Source organism: Chanodichthys erythropterus, chromosome 10, assembly GCF_024489055.1.
Source record: "Chanodichthys erythropterus isolate Z2021 chromosome 10, ASM2448905v1, whole genome shotgun sequence".
NCBI classification, from domain to species: domain Eukaryota; kingdom Metazoa; phylum Chordata; class Actinopteri; order Cypriniformes; family Xenocyprididae; genus Chanodichthys; species Chanodichthys erythropterus.
The window spans coordinates 56572625-56591869 of record NC_090230.1 but is presented as its reverse complement, the minus strand read 5'-3'; the positions used below and the strand labels follow the sequence as shown (position 1 = coordinate 56591869).

At 37.0% G+C, this 19245-nt stretch overlaps 2 protein-coding genes across 3 annotated transcripts in view; both read right to left on the bottom strand.

Annotated features, from left to right (window-relative positions):
* cntfr (ciliary neurotrophic factor receptor) overlaps nucleotides 1–19245 on the bottom strand; it is a 196495-nt gene that overhangs the window by 43344 nt on the left and 133906 nt on the right. For both annotated transcript variants that reach the window (XM_067395701.1, XM_067395702.1), the window contains exons 4-5: nucleotides 4863–4980; nucleotides 2073–2239 (exon numbers count right to left, since the gene is read on the bottom strand). In XM_067395701.1, the coding sequence (XP_067251802.1) occupies nucleotides 2073–2239; nucleotides 4863–4980 (285 nt within the window). The remainder of the gene's footprint in view (nucleotides 1–2072; nucleotides 2240–4862; nucleotides 4981–19245) is intronic.
* LOC137027524 (transcription factor Adf-1-like) lies at nucleotides 14393–16849 on the bottom strand. Its single transcript, XM_067395700.1, has 3 exons — nucleotides 15642–16849; nucleotides 15150–15331; nucleotides 14393–14966 (listed from the first exon to the last, which is right to left on the bottom strand). Exons 1-3 carry the CDS (start codon nucleotides 15790–15792, stop codon nucleotides 14490–14492), a joined length of 810 nt encoding a protein of 269 aa, XP_067251801.1. The 5' UTR covers nucleotides 15793–16849; the 3' UTR covers nucleotides 14393–14489.

Below are 19245 nucleotides of genomic sequence, written 5' to 3'. Positions count from 1 at the left end.
ATCAGAATTTCATTTCTGTCTTCTGTGGAACACAAAGAATAGGACACACATTTTAACTAATACATTTCAGCATACTTATCCCAGTTGATTAATCGCAGTAATTTAAGAAAGTTGTTAGACAAAAGTTTAACAAAATGTTATGTTTAAATATGCAAATTATCTAATTAAATATGCACAAATTTGCATTCATTTGTCTTTTTTAAGCTTGACAGTCCCTATGCGTTCATTGTACGGAAAAGAGCAGCTTGAACGTTGTGCTAAATTTCTCATTTTGTGCTTCCTAAAAGTCATATAAGTCAAGTAAATCATATAGGTTTAGCATTGTCATGAGACTAAGAAAAGAAGTGAACTATTCATTTAACATGGTATATGAGCTTTGACAAGGCTCAGTACAACAAGAACACATTTTTAGTGGTTAAACAGAAAGAAGCACTCATGACGAATGCCACTAGCAAAACACTACAATAGAAAAGGAGATGAATGATGAATAGTGTTGAGATTTCCTCTTTATGATCCCCAGCTCGTCCCTCTGAGCAGAAAATCAGTTTGACATAACACACACGTCTTTTAAAGAAGCCACACTGTGACATTTCTCGAGATGTCTTTTGAGCAAAGGCGTCCCCTGAATATCAGGAGATCCTTTTGGAGCTGAGGTTTATGGGAAATAAGCAACAGAGTGGCCTTTCTCTTCTTCTCAAGCTGTGGCGTCCAAGGATCATTCTGTTTGCTCTGCGGTTTTAGCTTCACTCACACACAAACACATACACAGGAGGACAAAGAGATGTTTCTGAGTCCCGTTCCCTTTACTATTCATAGCAGACACATAGTGGGTTCAGGATTTATAGCTCAGGCCTTGACCTGGCTTGAGCGAAACACTCTTTACGACTTTCAAACAGTGTTGATGTTGTTTAGATGTCAGCTATTCAGATGCTAATTTTTTTTTACGTCTTGGCAAGAGGGAGGGCTAGACTGCAAAAATTCATTTTCTTAATCAGTATTCTGGTATTTTTGTTTTTTCCCCCAGTGAAATATCTAAACATCCTGTACACAAGATAAATTGCTCACATTAAAAAGCAAACAATCTTTCGTACACCCCCCCCCCCCTTTTTTTTTTACCTTGTTTTAAGCAAAAACCTGACTAAAATTTGATTAGATGTATGCTTAAAACAAGAAAAAACAATTTAGCAATGGGGTAGGAAAAATAAGTCTTATGTATCATGCCTTTCAATATTCTAATAAAATAAAAAAAAAAATAATAATAATAATAAAAAAAAAAAAACATACAAAAATAATGATTAAGAGTTTATTTTTTTGCAGTGTAGCTGAAATAAAAATCATTATTTAGTTATCATGTACCCTAGTTGTGGTCAAAATGTAATAGTCTGCATGTTTTATTTCCATTGTAAGGCAACTTTCATCAATATGTTCCCTACTCGTCACTGAAATGTATGCTAATCATAAGTTGCTTTTTCAAATGAAAATAAATAGCTGTTACATACGAAATGTATTTTTTAAAGGATTCCATTTTCCATAAAATATACACTAGAGCTAGAGGGAAAATATTTTCGGTGTCAATCCAGCGATCCAGACGGCATTAGCATTTTTATTACTATCAAGCACACATGTAGCCATGCATGTAAGTATTCTATTTAGTTGCCAGAAGCCACTTCAACAAACACCACCAACGACCAGCCAATATACTGAAGATATTTTCTTCACTTCTGTTGGTCTGCATTAGTGTTGTTTTTCAGAAAAAGAAAATGATTGTAGGGTACCAGAGTATCTGGGAAATGTGAGCTAGATGTTTTGGGCAGGTCTGTTTTCTCATCACCAGCAATCATCCAAGGTTAATAATGACTAAATGACTCTGGCTATGCTTTTTTTTTTTTTTTTTTTTCATTTAATTTCATTTTAATGTTTCCATCAAAATGACTTGTAAATGACTTCATGGTGGCATCTGTTGATTAAACTAAAAACAGCATTTCCTATGTTGACACTGAAGCTAAAAAAAAAAAAAAATCACAATATAATATAATATTATAATAATGGTAATCTAGTAATATAAACTTTACCTATTGAAGACTCCTCAAAGCTGATGGTGGTGGAAGCTCGACCCAGCGAGTTCACTGCCGTGACGTTGACTCGGTAAGGATAGGTAGAGAAAAGTTCTGGAAACTTCACGTGACACCTGTTTTTATGAACTTCATCCCTCATCACCTCCAAGGGCCTCTGGTTGTGTCTGAAAAAAAGCGAATGAAAAAAATCTAAAACATCTTCTGAAGCAGTCTTGCATCATGACATTATTACTTTAACTTTTATAAAGAATAGTTAATCCAAAAAACAAACCAAAAAAACATAACTCTTTAATGGCACTAAAAAGAGGAAAGTCAGTCATATAGGTTTGGTCAGTAAAAGAGAACATATTTTACATTCTTGGGTTAACTAGTCTTTTAAAGGGATAGTTCACCCAAAAATGAAAATTCTGTCATCGTTTACTCACCCTCAAGTTGTTCCAAACCTGCATGAAGTTCTTTCTTCTGTTTAACATAAAGGAAGATATTTTGAACAATGTTGGTAACCAAACAGTTTCTGGTCCCCTTTGACTTATAATATAGTAACAAATAATACTATGGAAATCAATGGAGACCTGAAACTATTTGGTTACCAAAAAAAAAAAAAAAAATCTTCTTTTGTGTTCAGCACAAGAAAGAAATGAATACATTTTGAATGTCCTGATTTCCGGAAGAAACAAACAAACATTATTATTCCATTTTGATTTTTTGCAGCGGTACCGGGTGGCACAACAACAGCAGATATGTTAAATTAGGGGCTGCCATTTACTTGCCCCCAGGGTACCATCTGGGCAGAGGCCTTGTAGCTGACCTTTAAACCTCCTGATATCAGCTCTGCATGTGCATTGCAAAAATCATTTATTGGGTTCTGATGAAGCTTTATTGAGGTTATACTTCACAAACCTTGCAGCATATTTTCATACATAAATCGCTTGTCATGTCAATAATGTCTAGTCCTGACATTATGTTCTCATATAATGACCTAAACTGCACAATTTACGAGACTTAATGGATTATTAAGTTGTTATTAATAGAAGTGAAACAAGGTCATTGCTATTTGATTAAAGTCAACTTTTTACATATTTTAGTTAACTACTTAGTTAATTTGGAGCCATTGAAGACTAATGTTTATGTACTGGGGGATTATTTTATCAGCTCAAAAATACATTTCTTTGTACATTTGTTATACATTTAAGTACTTTAAATGCTTCACTATGGAGCCCTACAACACTGTAATGAAAAATGTCCAATTGGGTTTTAAACTTCCATTATAGATTATACTATTTTATCCATAACAGGACTAAGCTTAAAGCACCTGTTATTCCCAGGGCCACTGTGATTTTGTAATAAAATAAATAAATAAATAAAATACTGGAATAACATTCCTGTCTGAAAATTTTGTCATAAACCTACCCTACCCATAACTTATGCTTAAAATCAGAGGGAAATGATAGGTTAATAACACTGATGTAGAAGCACCTAACCCTGGTTGTAAGCCTAAGCTTGGTCAACTTATCCCTCAAATCTGATTGATTGATTGGAATGTTGGGACCCACTTTATATTAGGTGTCTTTAACTATTATGTACTAACATTAAAATTAATCATTTGATACAATGCACTTATTGGGTACATACATGTTTGTTCATTGTACTTATTTTTAAATACCTGCATGTAATTACAGATGTAATTTATTTCTGTAATTAGATCTATAATTACACTATTGACCCTTCCCTTACACTATGACCTACTGTGCCCATACCACTAAACCTGTCCCTAACCTTACCGTATCCCACCTTAATAGCAGCAAAAGTGTTTTGCAAAATAATATAAACCAAAAAAGAACTGCACACTGCCATTACTGCTCTCAGAATTTAATAAAAAGTCTTTTTATTAAATTCTGAGAGCAGTAATGGCAGTGTGCAGTTCTTTTTTGGTTTATTCTGGAGTGACTTTATGATCGAGCACCTGCCCTGAGTTTAGTTGGGATGTGCGCATTTTTTCTTTTTCTTCTTGCAAAATAATATAAACAAAATAAGTACATTGTATTTAAGTACATAAAGTAGTTAAAGACACCTAATATAAAGTGTGACCGAATGTTCTATGAGGATCAACAAAGATTATGATCCAGGATCATAATTGTACTTGGTGATATTCAAGTATTAACCAAGTCAAATCTTGCTTAGCTTCCAAGATCAAATGTGCACATGGTTGAATGGTTGAGTGTGGAAATATATGTTCATAAGATTAAGATGAGTTCATAATATATTAGAACAATATCATATTTTATGTGTTTCAAATGTCCAGTATACTGGACACTGATTATACACCCTTAAAAATTCAATTAATATATTTAGCTATTTGAAATTAAGAGTAGTGATCTCATTAGTAATCAGTGCATAAAGTATGGATTCAGACATTTCCCATTTTCTGACCGATGGGGATAAAGGTACCTTATGGTTGTCCAGACAGATGTGGACATAAGGAGAGAGAGGGGTAGAGAGAAAGAACTGTGCAGCGTTATTCCGCAGGGGCTTTCAGTTGAGAGTCCACTTATACTGCCTTGAGTTCCAGCACTCAGAGTCAGACAGGCCTAATCAGCTCTCAGCAGACAGTGTCTGACCGCATAGATCACTGATTCAGATGAGCTCAGTGCATCTCAAAGCCTCTGCCGAACACGAGAGGGCATGACATGACAGACAGAGCGAGAGGCAAGCAGAAGGAAGTTGGGAAGCGAGGGTTGACAGATGGAGTTGCAAACAAAAGGAAATGCAGACAACAAAATATCTTACTGGACATCGACTTCGAAGTCGGTAGGGATGTACGTCGGATGCTGAAGGTGCCAACTGCAGTAGAAGCCTTTGGGATAGGTGTTTGATCGACACGTCACCTGCGGTTCCTTCGGAGGAACTGTGAAAAAAGCAGAAGGGTGGAAATTTAAGTACTTAGTAAGCTACAAGACCTTCAGAAATCCATCAGCGGCCCAAAATACAAGTCCCAGGAGGCTTTTACGATATCCCCTGCTTCTTTGGCTGTGTAACCCCTTGAACCTCCCCCATTCCAAGCATCAAGTGGGAAAGGAAATGTAATAACCGCCCATGCCCTCCTTCCAGATTAGGGCCCTTTCTTATAGCGCCACTGGACCGTGCCTACCACTGCAAGAATTGAAACTGATGACTTGGACCGGTTGCCAGGGTTACGCATAATATTACCCCTTCCCATGTGTTCCTGTGTGTGTGAAATGGGGAGTGATTTAAGCTCCGTTGGCTGCAGAGTGCCGCCTTCTCCTTCCTCATCTCCATCGGCCCCCGGAGGCCTGACAAACTAGAGCCCACAAGAAACAAAACCGCCTCTAAATCTCACCTCTGGGCTTCCCTTTGAGCTTTGATTGTGCTAAACATCACACTAAGCTGTCAGCTTACACAAGTTCTTTCCTTACGTGATTGCGATGAGGCTGGCTTTGAGATTTCTGATGGAGATTTCTGCTGAGGATCCTTGCAAAATATCTTTGCCCTTATGGGAACTTGCAAAGCTCTTACGGCCTGACATAAAAGGTACTGACTGAAGAACATCTGAAAGTGACTTTAAGCCTTTTTCCGAGCCATCTTATTAGTGGTGCTTTTTAAAGTTCCATATAATTTGGCAAAAAACTGGCCTTTTTGTGTAACAGACATTAATGATACCTCAAATTATGTAATATTACTTTAGATCAGTGTTTCTCAACCCTGGTCCTGAAGGACCCCCAACACTGCAGGTTTTGTCTTTCTCCCTAATTAAACACACCTGATTCAACTCATCAGCTCATTAGAAGAAACTCTACTACCTGAAATGAGTGTGTCAGACAGAGGAGACTTTCAAAATGTGCAGTGTTAGGGGTCCTCCAGGACCAGGGTTGAGAAACACTGCTTTAGATGATCAACTTGGAGGACAATAAAATGGACAAAAAATCCACTAAACTTACCCATACTTTGAAGGAGGAACCCAAATAAAGACAATAAAATATATTGATAGATTAGGGGGTGGGCTCTTTTGATTTGGACCAATTAGCAACCACCCAGAATACCTTGGCAACCACATTGTAACATCCTACCAACCACCAAGAACACCCTATAGCAACCAGATTGTCACCACATTTTTAGTTGAACTGGTTTAAGAATAAACAAGTGAAATAAAATGAAGAAAATCCGCCAGTGCTACATGACAAATTACACTTGCATTCTGAACAGATTATCAGAAAACAAGCCTTAACATTATTTATTTTTTTATTTTTTTCCCTGAGTTATGTGAATCATGTTTAGATATTTTTACTATAAAACAAGATAATGAATATTATTTTCTGAAGTGTAGAAACAAATATTACATACTCCATCATTCAATTACCTCTCAAATGACCCCACATTTTATTTTCAAATATATTTTGTTTTATTTATTTTATTTTGACCTGAGCTATTACAGCAGGATAGAATAGTAGAAAATAGACAGCTGTAAAAAAAAATGTCTTTTATTTTGCTTTTTAAATGATTCTGTTGTTACTTGGGTAAAACATCTTGTCCAATTCATTTGTCAGCAATGAAGAATCAATTGCCAATTGAGTTTTACTCTTTTGTTAAGTAGTAAACAAGAATACTGATCGGAAATCACAACCCACACTCTAACAGACTGGTGTTACATAGTTCATTGCTGTTCAACAATGAGACACCTGAAATTAGCTGTGTGGGAAAACATAAAAGTAGGAGATAGTACCACACTTGTTAGAGGAGAGGAGGGGTCCAGAGCATGATGTGTTTGACCTGACATTCCAACCATGAGCTGCTAGCTTGGTGCTTAGACAGTTTCTCCTCAGGAAGTGCATTCCTCCATAGCGTTCGGCCTGCAGGAGGCCTTCCTCACCCTCAGGCCAAATGGGCACACTGTCAGCTCATGGACCCTCATCACCAGCTACTAACAACACCGGAACCCTCCCCTTTCACTTCCCCACCCTTCCCAAAAGAAAGTGCATGGCCATCCGCACAGTGGAAGATCTCAAAGAAGCGAATGCGGCAAAACAAAAGAAGGTTGCTTTTCTGAGAGAATTTGCAACCTAGCAACACCTCTATTGTTTCCTTTATGCTTTTTTCTTTCTTTCCCCCCTTTTTTGTAGGACAGAATGTTGTTGAATTGACAACAAAGACATATCTCAGCATTCTTTCTTACAAGTGATTTCATCTAAGCTACCAGTGCCAAAGGAACAGCATTAGCCGGAGATGTAGAGAAACTAAACAAAAGTGTCACTTAAGCCATTTTGATTACACTAGCATTAGCATTGTAGGAAACGGATGAAAAAGTTATTTCAAATGTTAGAGTTTGGAGGGTAAATCTAACAGAGAAAGGTCTAGGTTGTTTTTTAAAAATATATATGAAGTTATACAGCTTTTTGGATAATTTTAACTTTTAATATAATTTAATTTATTTATATTTATATAAATAAGTTATCTTATTTAGAATTTGGGGAAGAAAATTTGCTTAAATATCATGAAAATATTGTCATGGTGATATTCAAAAAAAAAAAAAAAAAAAAAAAATCTTTGCAGAAATGGATATCTAACTCACAAACCAGTACTACATGATACATATTTACTTTTTTAAGAGCATATTTAAGTAAATTGATTTATTATTAAAATTATTAATTTTTCTTAATATTATGTCATATTAATATTAAAATAAGGAAATAATGTTACAATAATAATAATAATAATAATAAAAGAAGATACATTTTCATTAGATGTCATTTTCTTTATGCAAAACCTGTTCTCTCTCTTGATTATATGGCTGGTTATGACCTGGCTATTTTCAGTTTTTATGAGATTCATCCATTTTGTCTAATTTCCCATGAATATTAAGTCCTCTTTTACTAAAACCACAATGTCAAAGTAAAAATGCTTTATATAAATTTGTAACCATCGTTTGCCTCATTATTGTTTGCCCCATATGCTATAATCTCTGCATTGATTATATGTATGATTGATTTAGTGTGCATGACTGTGAAATTGTGTGTGCATGAGACTTTCTTTTTCTTGAATTTCTCAGGCCTCTCCTTTGTATTTGCATTGCATTTGAATGCAAGAATGTGAAAAACTAGGGCGGGACAAGCCCCCATTTTTTTTTTTTTTTTTCCTCTAACCTCTGTGATCTCAGTTTGGTCAGCAAGACCTCACTTTATGCAGCCATAACCTTTCAGAGTGCTGTCATATCATATGCAGGCCTAGCAAATGATACCTTCCAAACTTCTGGTACAAAAAGGGAAACTTCAGTACTATTTGGAATAAAAGCTGATAATTGCAGAAGTCAATGAAGAGGTGCAATTTAGCTGTCAGACGAAGTACACTTACTGGTGAAAAAAAAGAAAAAGAAAAAGAAAAAAGTCCTTCTCAGCCTTCCGGAGTCTTGTTTTTCTATATTGATGCAATTTAAATGAAACATACGAAAACATTTGCCTTTGACCTTGGCTGCTTATTCTTTAACCCCACTTTAAATCCGAATCCTACTTGTCACTCAATGTGCTGAAAGCATTATATGCAATTCTGACCAAGTCTACGACCCTAGACACATCAGGTAAACTCTTCCACACACTCAACAAATCCAGCTGGTCATACAAAACCCAAAAGAAAAGACTGTGCTATTGGCCCCCTGCACTGCTGGCTGTCTGCTCCCTAATCTGAGGCCATTAAAAGGCCAGCACAATGAAAGACATGGTTGCAGGGGTCAGTTGACAAACGTCAAATCACCAGGCCACATGAAAGGCGAGCGAGTGAATCCCAGGCGACCACCACTATCATCACTAACTGCTGATCTGTCAAAGCTGGGTCTGAGCCCCCCTCCATGACATGTCTGGAATGTGGGCTATGTGCTCTGCAATTGGAAGCAGTGGCAAGAGCAGTGCGGGGAGGGGTACAGGGGGTCAAGTTGCATGGAAGGCCTCTACCAGCAAAAAAAGTGGAGATCAGTCACAGGAAACACCTAATGTTGTCTAGGCCAGCACCTAATGTGCCGTCAGACACAGCTGACAAGCAATTCTTAATCTGGAAGCATGCTGAGGGTGTTTATGCTGTGGCCATAATTATTTAATATGCATACAATACCTCTAAACAAAGACGTGTTGTCTATTGCAGCTGCTTTTGCAGCGATACACACAGCATTTTTAAATATTTTCTTTAACACGTGGGTGCTCTATACAACACATGACCTGTAAAATCAATTGGACACATGCAACATTTTAAATATATTCAGGCTCAGTGGGCAGCAAAATAAAAATGACTCATGATATCTGGCCCAGGCAAACATTTATAAATTGTCTTTAATAAAAAAAATAAAAATAATAATAATAGCTCATTGCTTCTACATTCAGTTAAACTGCTAACAGGGATTGTAAATTAATTGCCTAAATTATTACATTATTTGCTAACTGCATTCTTTAAATTGTAATGTTGACATGCATTCTCTGTAAAGCTGCTTTGAAATGATATGTATCGTGAAAAGTGCTATACAAATAAATGTGAATTGAATTGAATTAATAAATTAAAAAATCTTAAGAATCTTCTTTGTTTCTCTTCTTTCTTTCTATTACTGTATTATAACTATGTTATAAAACAGTTATTACTAACTCTGTAATTCATCTATGCATGTGACACCACACTGTTCTCTATGATAAGTGATAAGTCAACTTTCTTTAATTGGTATTTTCATATAACGTGGAAATGTGTTAATTTTGACTTTTTTTTGTAGGATTTAAGGTTTTAAAGATGTACTTTAAATGTTAGAGTATCGCCTTTATCTACAAATTTGAACTCAAATTATGCTTTTATTGTTGCATCTTGTCTAGAAGATCAGGATTTGGGGGTGGGGTCTTCAAACAGGCAAAACCATCATCATAAATTAGTCACAGTGCTTGTCCTGTGCAGAAAGTGCCTGGCTGGCATCTTTTCAAGGAACAGCTTTGCACCGTCTGTGCATGCATGCAAATTCATCTTATGCCTTGGATCCTAATCGAAAGTCCAATATGAAAAAAGCCCCATAAATCCTTGACAGAGGTGCATGAAGTGAGGGTGAGAACTATAGAAGACCACTGCTATAGACCAGCTAAATGAATTGTTCTCCCACAAGTGCCAATAAATCATCAATCTCCTCTGAGTATATACTGCATCATCTGAGCGCTAGCAGCAGGGTTTGTCTTGGTTTCATGAACACTTTACTCATGCTGTGTTTTTTTGGTAAAGCATTTCTCCTCTTGACCATGTGTTTTGACACACTGTAGAGACAGACAGAGCTGAGCAAATGGGAGAGGAAAAAGCCAGTCAGCAATCTTTAGCAAAACAATTTTTTAAAAGCATCCTACGAGTGAAATCCACCATGGTACAGTGACAATAAATCTAAGAGTAATACACTGTGCAGTGTTAAAAGTATGTGGGGTTAACAATCCATTTAACATCGAAAGCTGTAGAAAAACATGGTATATACTTTGTTTTAAAAAGGCCCGGTCTCAATGGCTTTGTCAGGGTAGGTGCAGTTGTTTTCACTCAATGTGTGTTCGGTCAGGGTGGTCTAGTAATGTAAACCAGCTCTTGACAGCTTCAGATCGCTAGATTTAGACTATTTTCTTACCCATGAAAAGCATAATTTAACATGACATGTTCCCATCATTTATTAAAAGCTACAAGTAGTAACTAAGTAATAAAGTTGCTATGGGTTAAATGTATAACAATGAGCAATTAGTTTAATATGTAACGTTCCCCCCAGATTTTCAAATAGGTTGCTATAATTCTCTCTTGTTAACTGCTGAGCTGTTTGATGCTGCGGAAACAAACAGACAAACGTTCCCAGACCAATTGGAGCATTCCCACAAATCTACATCACATCTGGGTCTACATTATCACCAGTCATCCCTTTTAGCTCTCTGTGACCAAAACAATCAGTCTACGATTATTTCCACTTCAGAGAAATTGCAATGAAAAAAAAAAAAAAAAATCCTATATTCTCTGAGGTGAATTTCAAAGGTAACAACACAAGTTGTACATATGCAGTGACTAGAGCAGGGACCATCTGTACAGGGGCGGAATACATGAATAATACTCTGAGACTCTAAACCTCAAGGCAGTATTTTTATATTGAAGCCATTAGCGTGCGGTGGAAAAAATAGCAGTTCTGTTTCCACAGGCCCTCTCCTGCACTGTCCCTTAACCATCCGATTATCATTGAGACAAAGGGATGTTTGAGAGATTTTAAGGATGTAAAAAGTTCAGGTCACTGCTAAGGGAATTCCTTGGATAGGGGTTGGTTCTGTGACCTAGCTCTAGAGTGATTCCTGACTTAGGATTCAGGAATACTTCACAGCGCAGTATTTGAAAATGGATACAAGTTATAATTGGTAAAGTAGACTATGCAGTTTTAAGTCTTGCACACAAAATATTTTTCTGCCACTGAATTTGACCAGTCAGCATTTTAAGGCCGGAACACACCAAGCCGACGGCGACGAACTAGTGGCGACGAAAGCAGACTGCGGGGTCGGCTGGCGTCGGCTGGCGTCGGCAGCGTCTGGGTCCAAAGTTGCCCTGACACACCAAGCCGACGTTCGACAGCCGACGGCCAAATAGCACGTCCGTTCTGCGCCTGCGTGAGATGAAATGCCTTTCCATGCCAGCAGGTGGCAGTAGTTTGTGTTCGTTGCTATGGTTCGTTGCTAGGGAGACCGGAAGAGCTACAGGGATACAAAACATAAACAAAGGTGCATGAAAAACCAGTTCTCGCTCATCACATACGGATTCGTGTTATTTCAAAAATGTCCGACACGTTGCAAATGGCACTGGCTTTGTCAGCCCTTGGTCTTTTGCTTGTGGAAGAGGAAAAGAAGAAGCGGATGAGAAAAATACGGAGAAAGCGCACTAAATGGGTGAAACCATGGATACTCCAGAGACAGGCCCAAGGTGCTTTCCCGAACCTGTGTCGAGAGCTCGAGTTACAGGAAACTTGTGGTTTTAAAAATTTCGCTCGGCTTTTTCCCACTCAATTTCACATGTTAAAAGAACTTATTAGTCCAATCATACAGAGAACAAACACGAACTACCGGGATTGTATCTCCGTGGGGGAACGTCTGATGATTACACTACGGTTCTTGGCAACAGGTAAGGTTATTCGTTGTTTGAACATTTCATTAAAACACCTTTTCAGTTGTGTTTATTTTGGTGTATTATGAAGCATTATAAAAGTGAAAAGAATTTTATTATTTTGTATCCAGTTGTAGCCTACTTTAAAAAGACACAATGTATAAAACATTATTATGGTTGTTTGTAGCACAATGTCTTTAATAACTGATAAAAAAAATATTTGCTTTAATGTAGTGTAGTACAAATGCATTAAAAGTGTTAGATTTGACTCTGTAAAAGGTGTGGAAAATTAATAGTGGAGTTATGTGTTTGTAATCTTTGCAGGAGAAAGCTTCAAGAGCCTTTCTTACCAATTCCGGGTGGGAATGTCCACAATTCAGCAATTTGTTCCTGAAACCTGTGCAGCAATCTACCAAGTCTTAAAAGAGAAATACCTAAAGGTATACATGTATCTGTTTAATGTTTTTTGTTTTAGCCCAAAAATGAGCAATTTTTTTGATCTCTCAGATATTGTTTTAGGAGGCCTCTGATGTAGAAATTAAAGATTTTTCAGTTTTTTTACATTTTAATAAGGGTAATTTTAGGGTCTTATATTGTAGTAGATAAACTGAAAGAATAGACAGGATGGTAGACCATGTGTCGAGGGCAGAGATCTAAGTATTATCCATCAAATTATAATTTCAATGCAAATAAAATTCCACTACTACATTCAAACAATACAGTCTGGCTGGCCTATTATGCTCTCTACTTATCATACTAAAAGAACACATTCATCCCCCCAGAGCACTTACAGGTTCATATTCAAGACCATTCATACCTGTCCCTGAACAATGCAACAGGCATCTCCCCCCAAAATCCAAAACATAAAGAGCCTAATGCTGACCTATAAACACTTCTTCAACCCAATAGCATTGTGAGGACGAACAATAGAACCCATTAACTATGTAAATGTGATCTTGAGAGAAAAAAACATTTGCAGGCATTTTTTTTAAATTTTTGAAAGTGATGTTGTAATTCTGCAGAAGTGGGCTTTGCAGGGTTAATTCAAGAATGTCAAAATCACTGAGTTATTAATGGTCTGACGAGTTAAACTAATTTCTTTTAATTATATTGTTTTTTAGTGCCCAGACACAGTGGAAGAGTGGCAGCAAGTAGCCGTTGGATTCCAGAATCAGTGGCATTTCCCAAATTGCCTGGGTGCTCTGGATGGAAAGCACATTAACATTCGTCCCCCTCCAGGATCTGGATCTAAATTCTTCAACTACAAGCATACATTCTCAATAGTGCTTATGGCACTGGTAGACAGCAACTACAGATTTCTGTATGTTGATGTGGGCTGCAACGGGCGCATTTCAGATGGTGGAGTGTTTGGGGGATGCTCATTGCAGGATGCCTTGGAGAAAAGAACATCCAACATTCCTGCACCTGCACCACTTCCTGAATCAGACCAGCTGGCCCCTTACTGCATTGTGGCTGATGAGGCATTCCCCTTAAAGGAATACCTCATGAAGCCATACCCGAACCGCAAGCTGTCTGTAGAGCAACGCATATTCAATTACAGACTTTCGCGAGCTCGAAGGGTGGTTGAAAATGCATTTGGCATCCTGGCAAATCGTTTTCGCGTCCTACTAACCACCATTAATATTCAAAGCACTGCCAAAGTGGAGGACATTGTTTTGTCTTGCTGTGCTCTGCACAACTTTCTGCGCAAAGAGTGCTGTGAAGTGTACATGGCAGGAATCGACCAGGAAGAACAAGATCATGACACTGTCCCTGGAAGATGGAGAGAAGACCCTGGCCTACAGCAGGCCTCTCTGCCACGCACAACCAACAGTACAACACACGCCAAACAGCTCAGGGATAAACTGTGCCAGTACTTTAATTCGGACACCGGTGCAGTGCCCTTTCAGTGGGGCAAAATATAAGCATGTAGCAAACTTGTTTCTTCCCCCCCTTTACCTTGGTTTATGTTTTAATAACAATGGTGTGAATTTGCAAAATAAATTTTATATTTTTACATCATTGTGTTTTGTGATTTTTTTTTTTTTTTTTTTTACATAAAGAACAGTGAAGTGCCTTTTACACAAAGTCAGTGTTTTATTTTCAAATGTGCAAAAATAGCATTAAGGTAATTTACAGAAAAATATCAACAGTTGGTATTTAAAATAAATAAAATGTACAGAAATATAAACTTTGCATAAGTACTCTAATATAACGTACAACTAAGCGTGACATATTTACTAAATGCTACAATATCTGTTTACAATTTTGCTACATAAAAAATTACAAGTGTGTATACTGATTGGAAGATGCATCCAGTGCATGGTTGTGGCCCACTGAATATTTGAAAATGCAATTATCAACCTCATGCTGGAAATGTGGCAGTAGATGTGGTGGCAAATTCCGCATTCTGTGTTCAAGATTTTTGCAGTAAGCTGAGATGGCATCATTGGTGTTTTCCTGTGATGCCAACTTTTCCAGAGTTTTGCCGATGGTGCGCATCAAGTTTGTGGATTCCTCGCTGGAGGATTCGTCTTGCATCTTCCTGCGCTTCCCTGGAGGCTTTGGTTTTATGTTGGAGCTTTGCAAATGGTCCTTTCTCATGGCTGTGGACTCAGTTCCACAGATGGTGGATTCAGCCAAGGGTGTACTTGACCGTAGGTCAGCATCACTGAAGCTGGGGTCTTCATGGGTGCCAGTCCAGGTGTCACTGTTGGTACCATCTGAGGGTGAACAGGAATCACTATCAGCCGCAGGTTCCTTAAAAAACATAAGATACAAATGTGACAAGTTAATGTAATGGCTTGACTTAATATGCGGAGTTACTTGTGAATAGACTCTTTTAAAGAAGCACTTGCCATCTTACAAAAAGCAAAATGTTTATTTTATTCTGAAATTAAACAATAAATAAATAAATAAATATAAATATATTTGTTTATTTACCATGATCATTAGATTTGAAGTGCTCTCCTTCCTTTTTGTGTGAGGCTCTAGAAACTGCAGGCGGTTCAGGATCCATTGCTGCCTGCCAGTCTTCTGAGCTCCAGAACTTCCTGAGGGTCCTTGTTTCTTATAACGCATGTATTGGGTTCGCAATGAATCCCACCGCTTCTTGAGCTCTTTTTCTGAGGGACAAAGTAAAATTTTGTAAGCATTAAGTGTTATGGCTGCTTATTTTGTCACTTTAATGAGTATTTGTTATGCCAACAAATGTTACTTTTTGCTGTATTGTTAATTATATTATTAACAATTTGATTAACTTTAATATTATTATGAAATATGAGATGCTAGCACAGCACATATTAATTACTGTCTGTTTCCATAAACAAACTTAGTTTGGTACACACAAAACACTAAAATGGTTATATTAGTTTTACTATGGACTATTGAACAATTACAAACAAGCTTTCTCAATTGCCAAAAAGGAAATCTTACCTGATATGACGAGTTTATTTTCGATCTCACGCCACAGTTCAGCTTTCAGCACACGGTTGACATAACATTTTTCCGTAATGTCATACAAACCCGGCCTTTCCTGGATCATGTTGATCAATTCGTCTTCACTTGCCTCGTTCCAGATAGCCATGTCTTTCACGTACCTAAGGTAAACAATGTGTGTTCCCTCTTGACTTCGTCGTTTACTTGCTTCGTCACTTCCGTTTTTCTTTTCTCATGCACTGGTTCGCTAGCTGAACAGCCAATCAGAATGATCATATGGCCCGACGGCCCGACGAGGTCCAACGCCGATTCAACATTTCGAATCGGCCGAAACAAAGCCGACGAGGACCAACTTCAGCCGACGGTGCAGAACACACCGAGGAAACTTAGTCGGCCGACGAAGAAAAACTGCCCGACGGCCGACCGTCGGCTTGGTGTGTTCCGGCCTTTAGACCTAAAAGTAAACATCTGTAATCACTGTATACAGCCTCCTGGCTATCTGTTATTCAGAATCCATTATGTAAACTTCTCACACTGTGTCCTTCCTTGAATGGCAGTGCTTTTCAATCATGTGACCAGAAGAAAACTTTCCTGCAGAGTTTATCTTCAACATACATACCTGGGAGTTTCCAGTGATCCTGAAGACCTTGATAAGCTGGTTCAGGTGTGTTTAATTAGGATTAGAGATTAACTCCACTGGAACGTGTCCCTCCATGAAGAGGATTGGACACCCCTGCTTAAAGGGATTGTTCTATAACTTTCTTTTTTGGAACACAAAAGGAGAATTTTTGAATTTATATCCTGGCCACTGGGGAAGGATTGAGGCTTTCAAGCTTCAAAATGACCCCAGAGTGCAATGATAAATATGCCTTCTGAAACCATATGATCAGTGGTGGCATTTTACAAAAACCTATAGGGTATGGCATGATTCCCTTTGGCCATACAACAATAACATATCTTAACAAAATGTGAACAAAAATCCACTAGCCCACTAAAAGAATGGCCAGAGTCCATGGACATGCACAGACTTCGCAACAATACGAAATCAATGCAAATTCTGAAAGCCCTAACACCGTGTCCTAACCAGACGCGATGCGACACGTGAGAAAATTAATTTTTTTGTACTAACCAGCCGCAACGGCAATACACAACAATATTTTAAAAAAGTTTATATTTCTGCGGCATTGTGGCTAGAACATACAAATAATGACAATGATAATCTCAGGTGCTGATTATGTGCTTTATTTAATGTAAAAAGAAATTAATGTAAGTTTGAATATCATTTTTTTTTTACTTTTATAGAGAGCAACAATGGATAGGCATTCACCTCAGATCTTGAAAAATAGTTAATGGAAACAATAGTGTTCAAACTGTCAACTCAAGGTCAACAAACAAAGTGTTCTATGACAAAAAAAAAAAAAAAAGTTTCAGTCACTCAGTATGTATTTTTAATCATGTTAAAATGGTGTAAGATTTATGAATTTTATCATTTACTTATCAATTTCTTTGCGAATGCCCACACACTCTTCTGATTGACTATGATTTTCTGTCTCTCTTGGGTCGAGTCTGGTTTGGACAGATAAATTGTTTGCCATGGGAACTCTTATCGCAATGCATCTGGTTAGGACACAGTGGGCTTCTAAAATTTGCTTTTCAAAGATGGAATTTCTGCCAAAGGCCAACTCAAACAACAGAACTAACTAGCAGCATCATGAGCTGTTTATTTCTTATTTTGGTTGAATGCCAGGGTACGGCAAATGCCATACTCTGCCATACGTAAACGCTACCCTTGTGTTTTTGTGAGCATTGTTCTTTTGAGTCAAATCTTTTTAGTGAATCAGTTGATCCAAACTTTTCAGTAGTCTGAATGATTGGTTCATGATTGATATGCCAGATATGGATCTCATGATAAACTCACTGACTTGATCCAGTTACAGTGGTTAAGAGCACACTGGATGGGGAATGATTAACCCTTTGATGCACAACATGGGTCAAAAATGACCCGGCTAAGTTTTTATTTTCTATATCTTTGCAAGAAATTAATTTAATCATTCAGTGTTCCAGGTACTCCTCAATTAACTTGTTTTTGATCATCACAAATCCTCATTTTCATTTTTTCTTTCTTACTAAAAATCATTTTTGTATCACTACCCTTCTAATGCGCAACATGGGTCAAAAATGACCCGTATTCATTTCCAACGGTTGAGTGTTTCTTTGCTGAATCTTTAAAATAAATGTATTTTATCATTTATTTATTTCAGGTATTACTTAAATATCTTGTTTTTGATTTTCTACAAATAATTATGTTTATTTTTTGGTATTTCAAAAATAAACATAATTGAATGAATGAATACGGGTTATTTTTGACCCATGTGTGTAAAATTGATGTAGACAAACAAAAACTGTGTTTGCTTATAAAGTAAGAAAGAAAAAAATGAACATAATGATTTTTGTCAATCAAAAACAAGATATTTAAGGAATACCTGGAATAAATGAATGATAAAATACATTTCTTTTAAATATTCAGCAAAGAAACACTCAACTCAATTTTTATTATTATTATTTTTTTGTTATTTGCACATTAGAAGAGGTTTTCATAGCTTGTGCATCAAGGGTTAACAGTGAAAAATAACTTTAAATCTGCAGTCCATGATTTTTTTTTTTTTTTTTGGGTTAAAAATGAACCAAAATCAATTTTTGAGCAAGTACATAACCAGTCAGTGTTCAAAATTATCTCCTTACCCTAGCCCGGTTCACAATGGTAAGCTTGTAATAATGTTTTCTAATAAGAGCGGTACTGGTGGCTTTCCATGGGAAATTAACACTAGAAGTCCCAGAGAGCAGCCATTTGGCTTTTCTACCTATAAAACCCGCAGGACAGCCGATGGGCTGGAAGGCTTTAGGCTAATATCCTTAATCAGCTGTGAACAGTTGCTTTTGTTATGTAAACAATGTGGGGCCATGCTGAGCCACTTCAAGGAAACTTGTGTTTCACTTTGCCATCTTGGGGAGAAATCAACACACATGTTTTTTTTTTTTCCTTTGTTGCTGAGATCTATTGATAAAAATAGTACAAAATAAAATAAAGAAACCAACCATTTGTACACATATTTACAAATAATATTAAAAAGTGAGTGAGTACATTCCAGCAATCACTCACAATCCTGGCACTGCCTGGCAATATATTATAAATACATTTTGTATATATTCATTATATATTAATCTTATATTTGAAATACATCATAAGTTCATTTTTAAAAGTGTTTGAACGATGGGTTCAAGTGTACTTACAAGTGGTAACTAAATACATTTTTCTATACAGAGATAGTATGTTAAAAGCACATTTTAGTTCAAATTCATGGTGTCTCAAAATAGCACAGTTGAGTACACTTAGTTGTTCTTAAGATTATCTTAAGAAGTACTAAAGAAGAGCTTTTAGTATATTAAGTACAAAATAAGTGCACGGAAATAGAGCACTGTACATTATGGAAGTGTAAAAGTGTACTAAAATAAAGTGTATTTTACTGCACTTTTTTTTTCACCTGGGTAGACACTCCAACACTTTCCGTTTGCATTAAGATTATTTTTATTACCACACTGG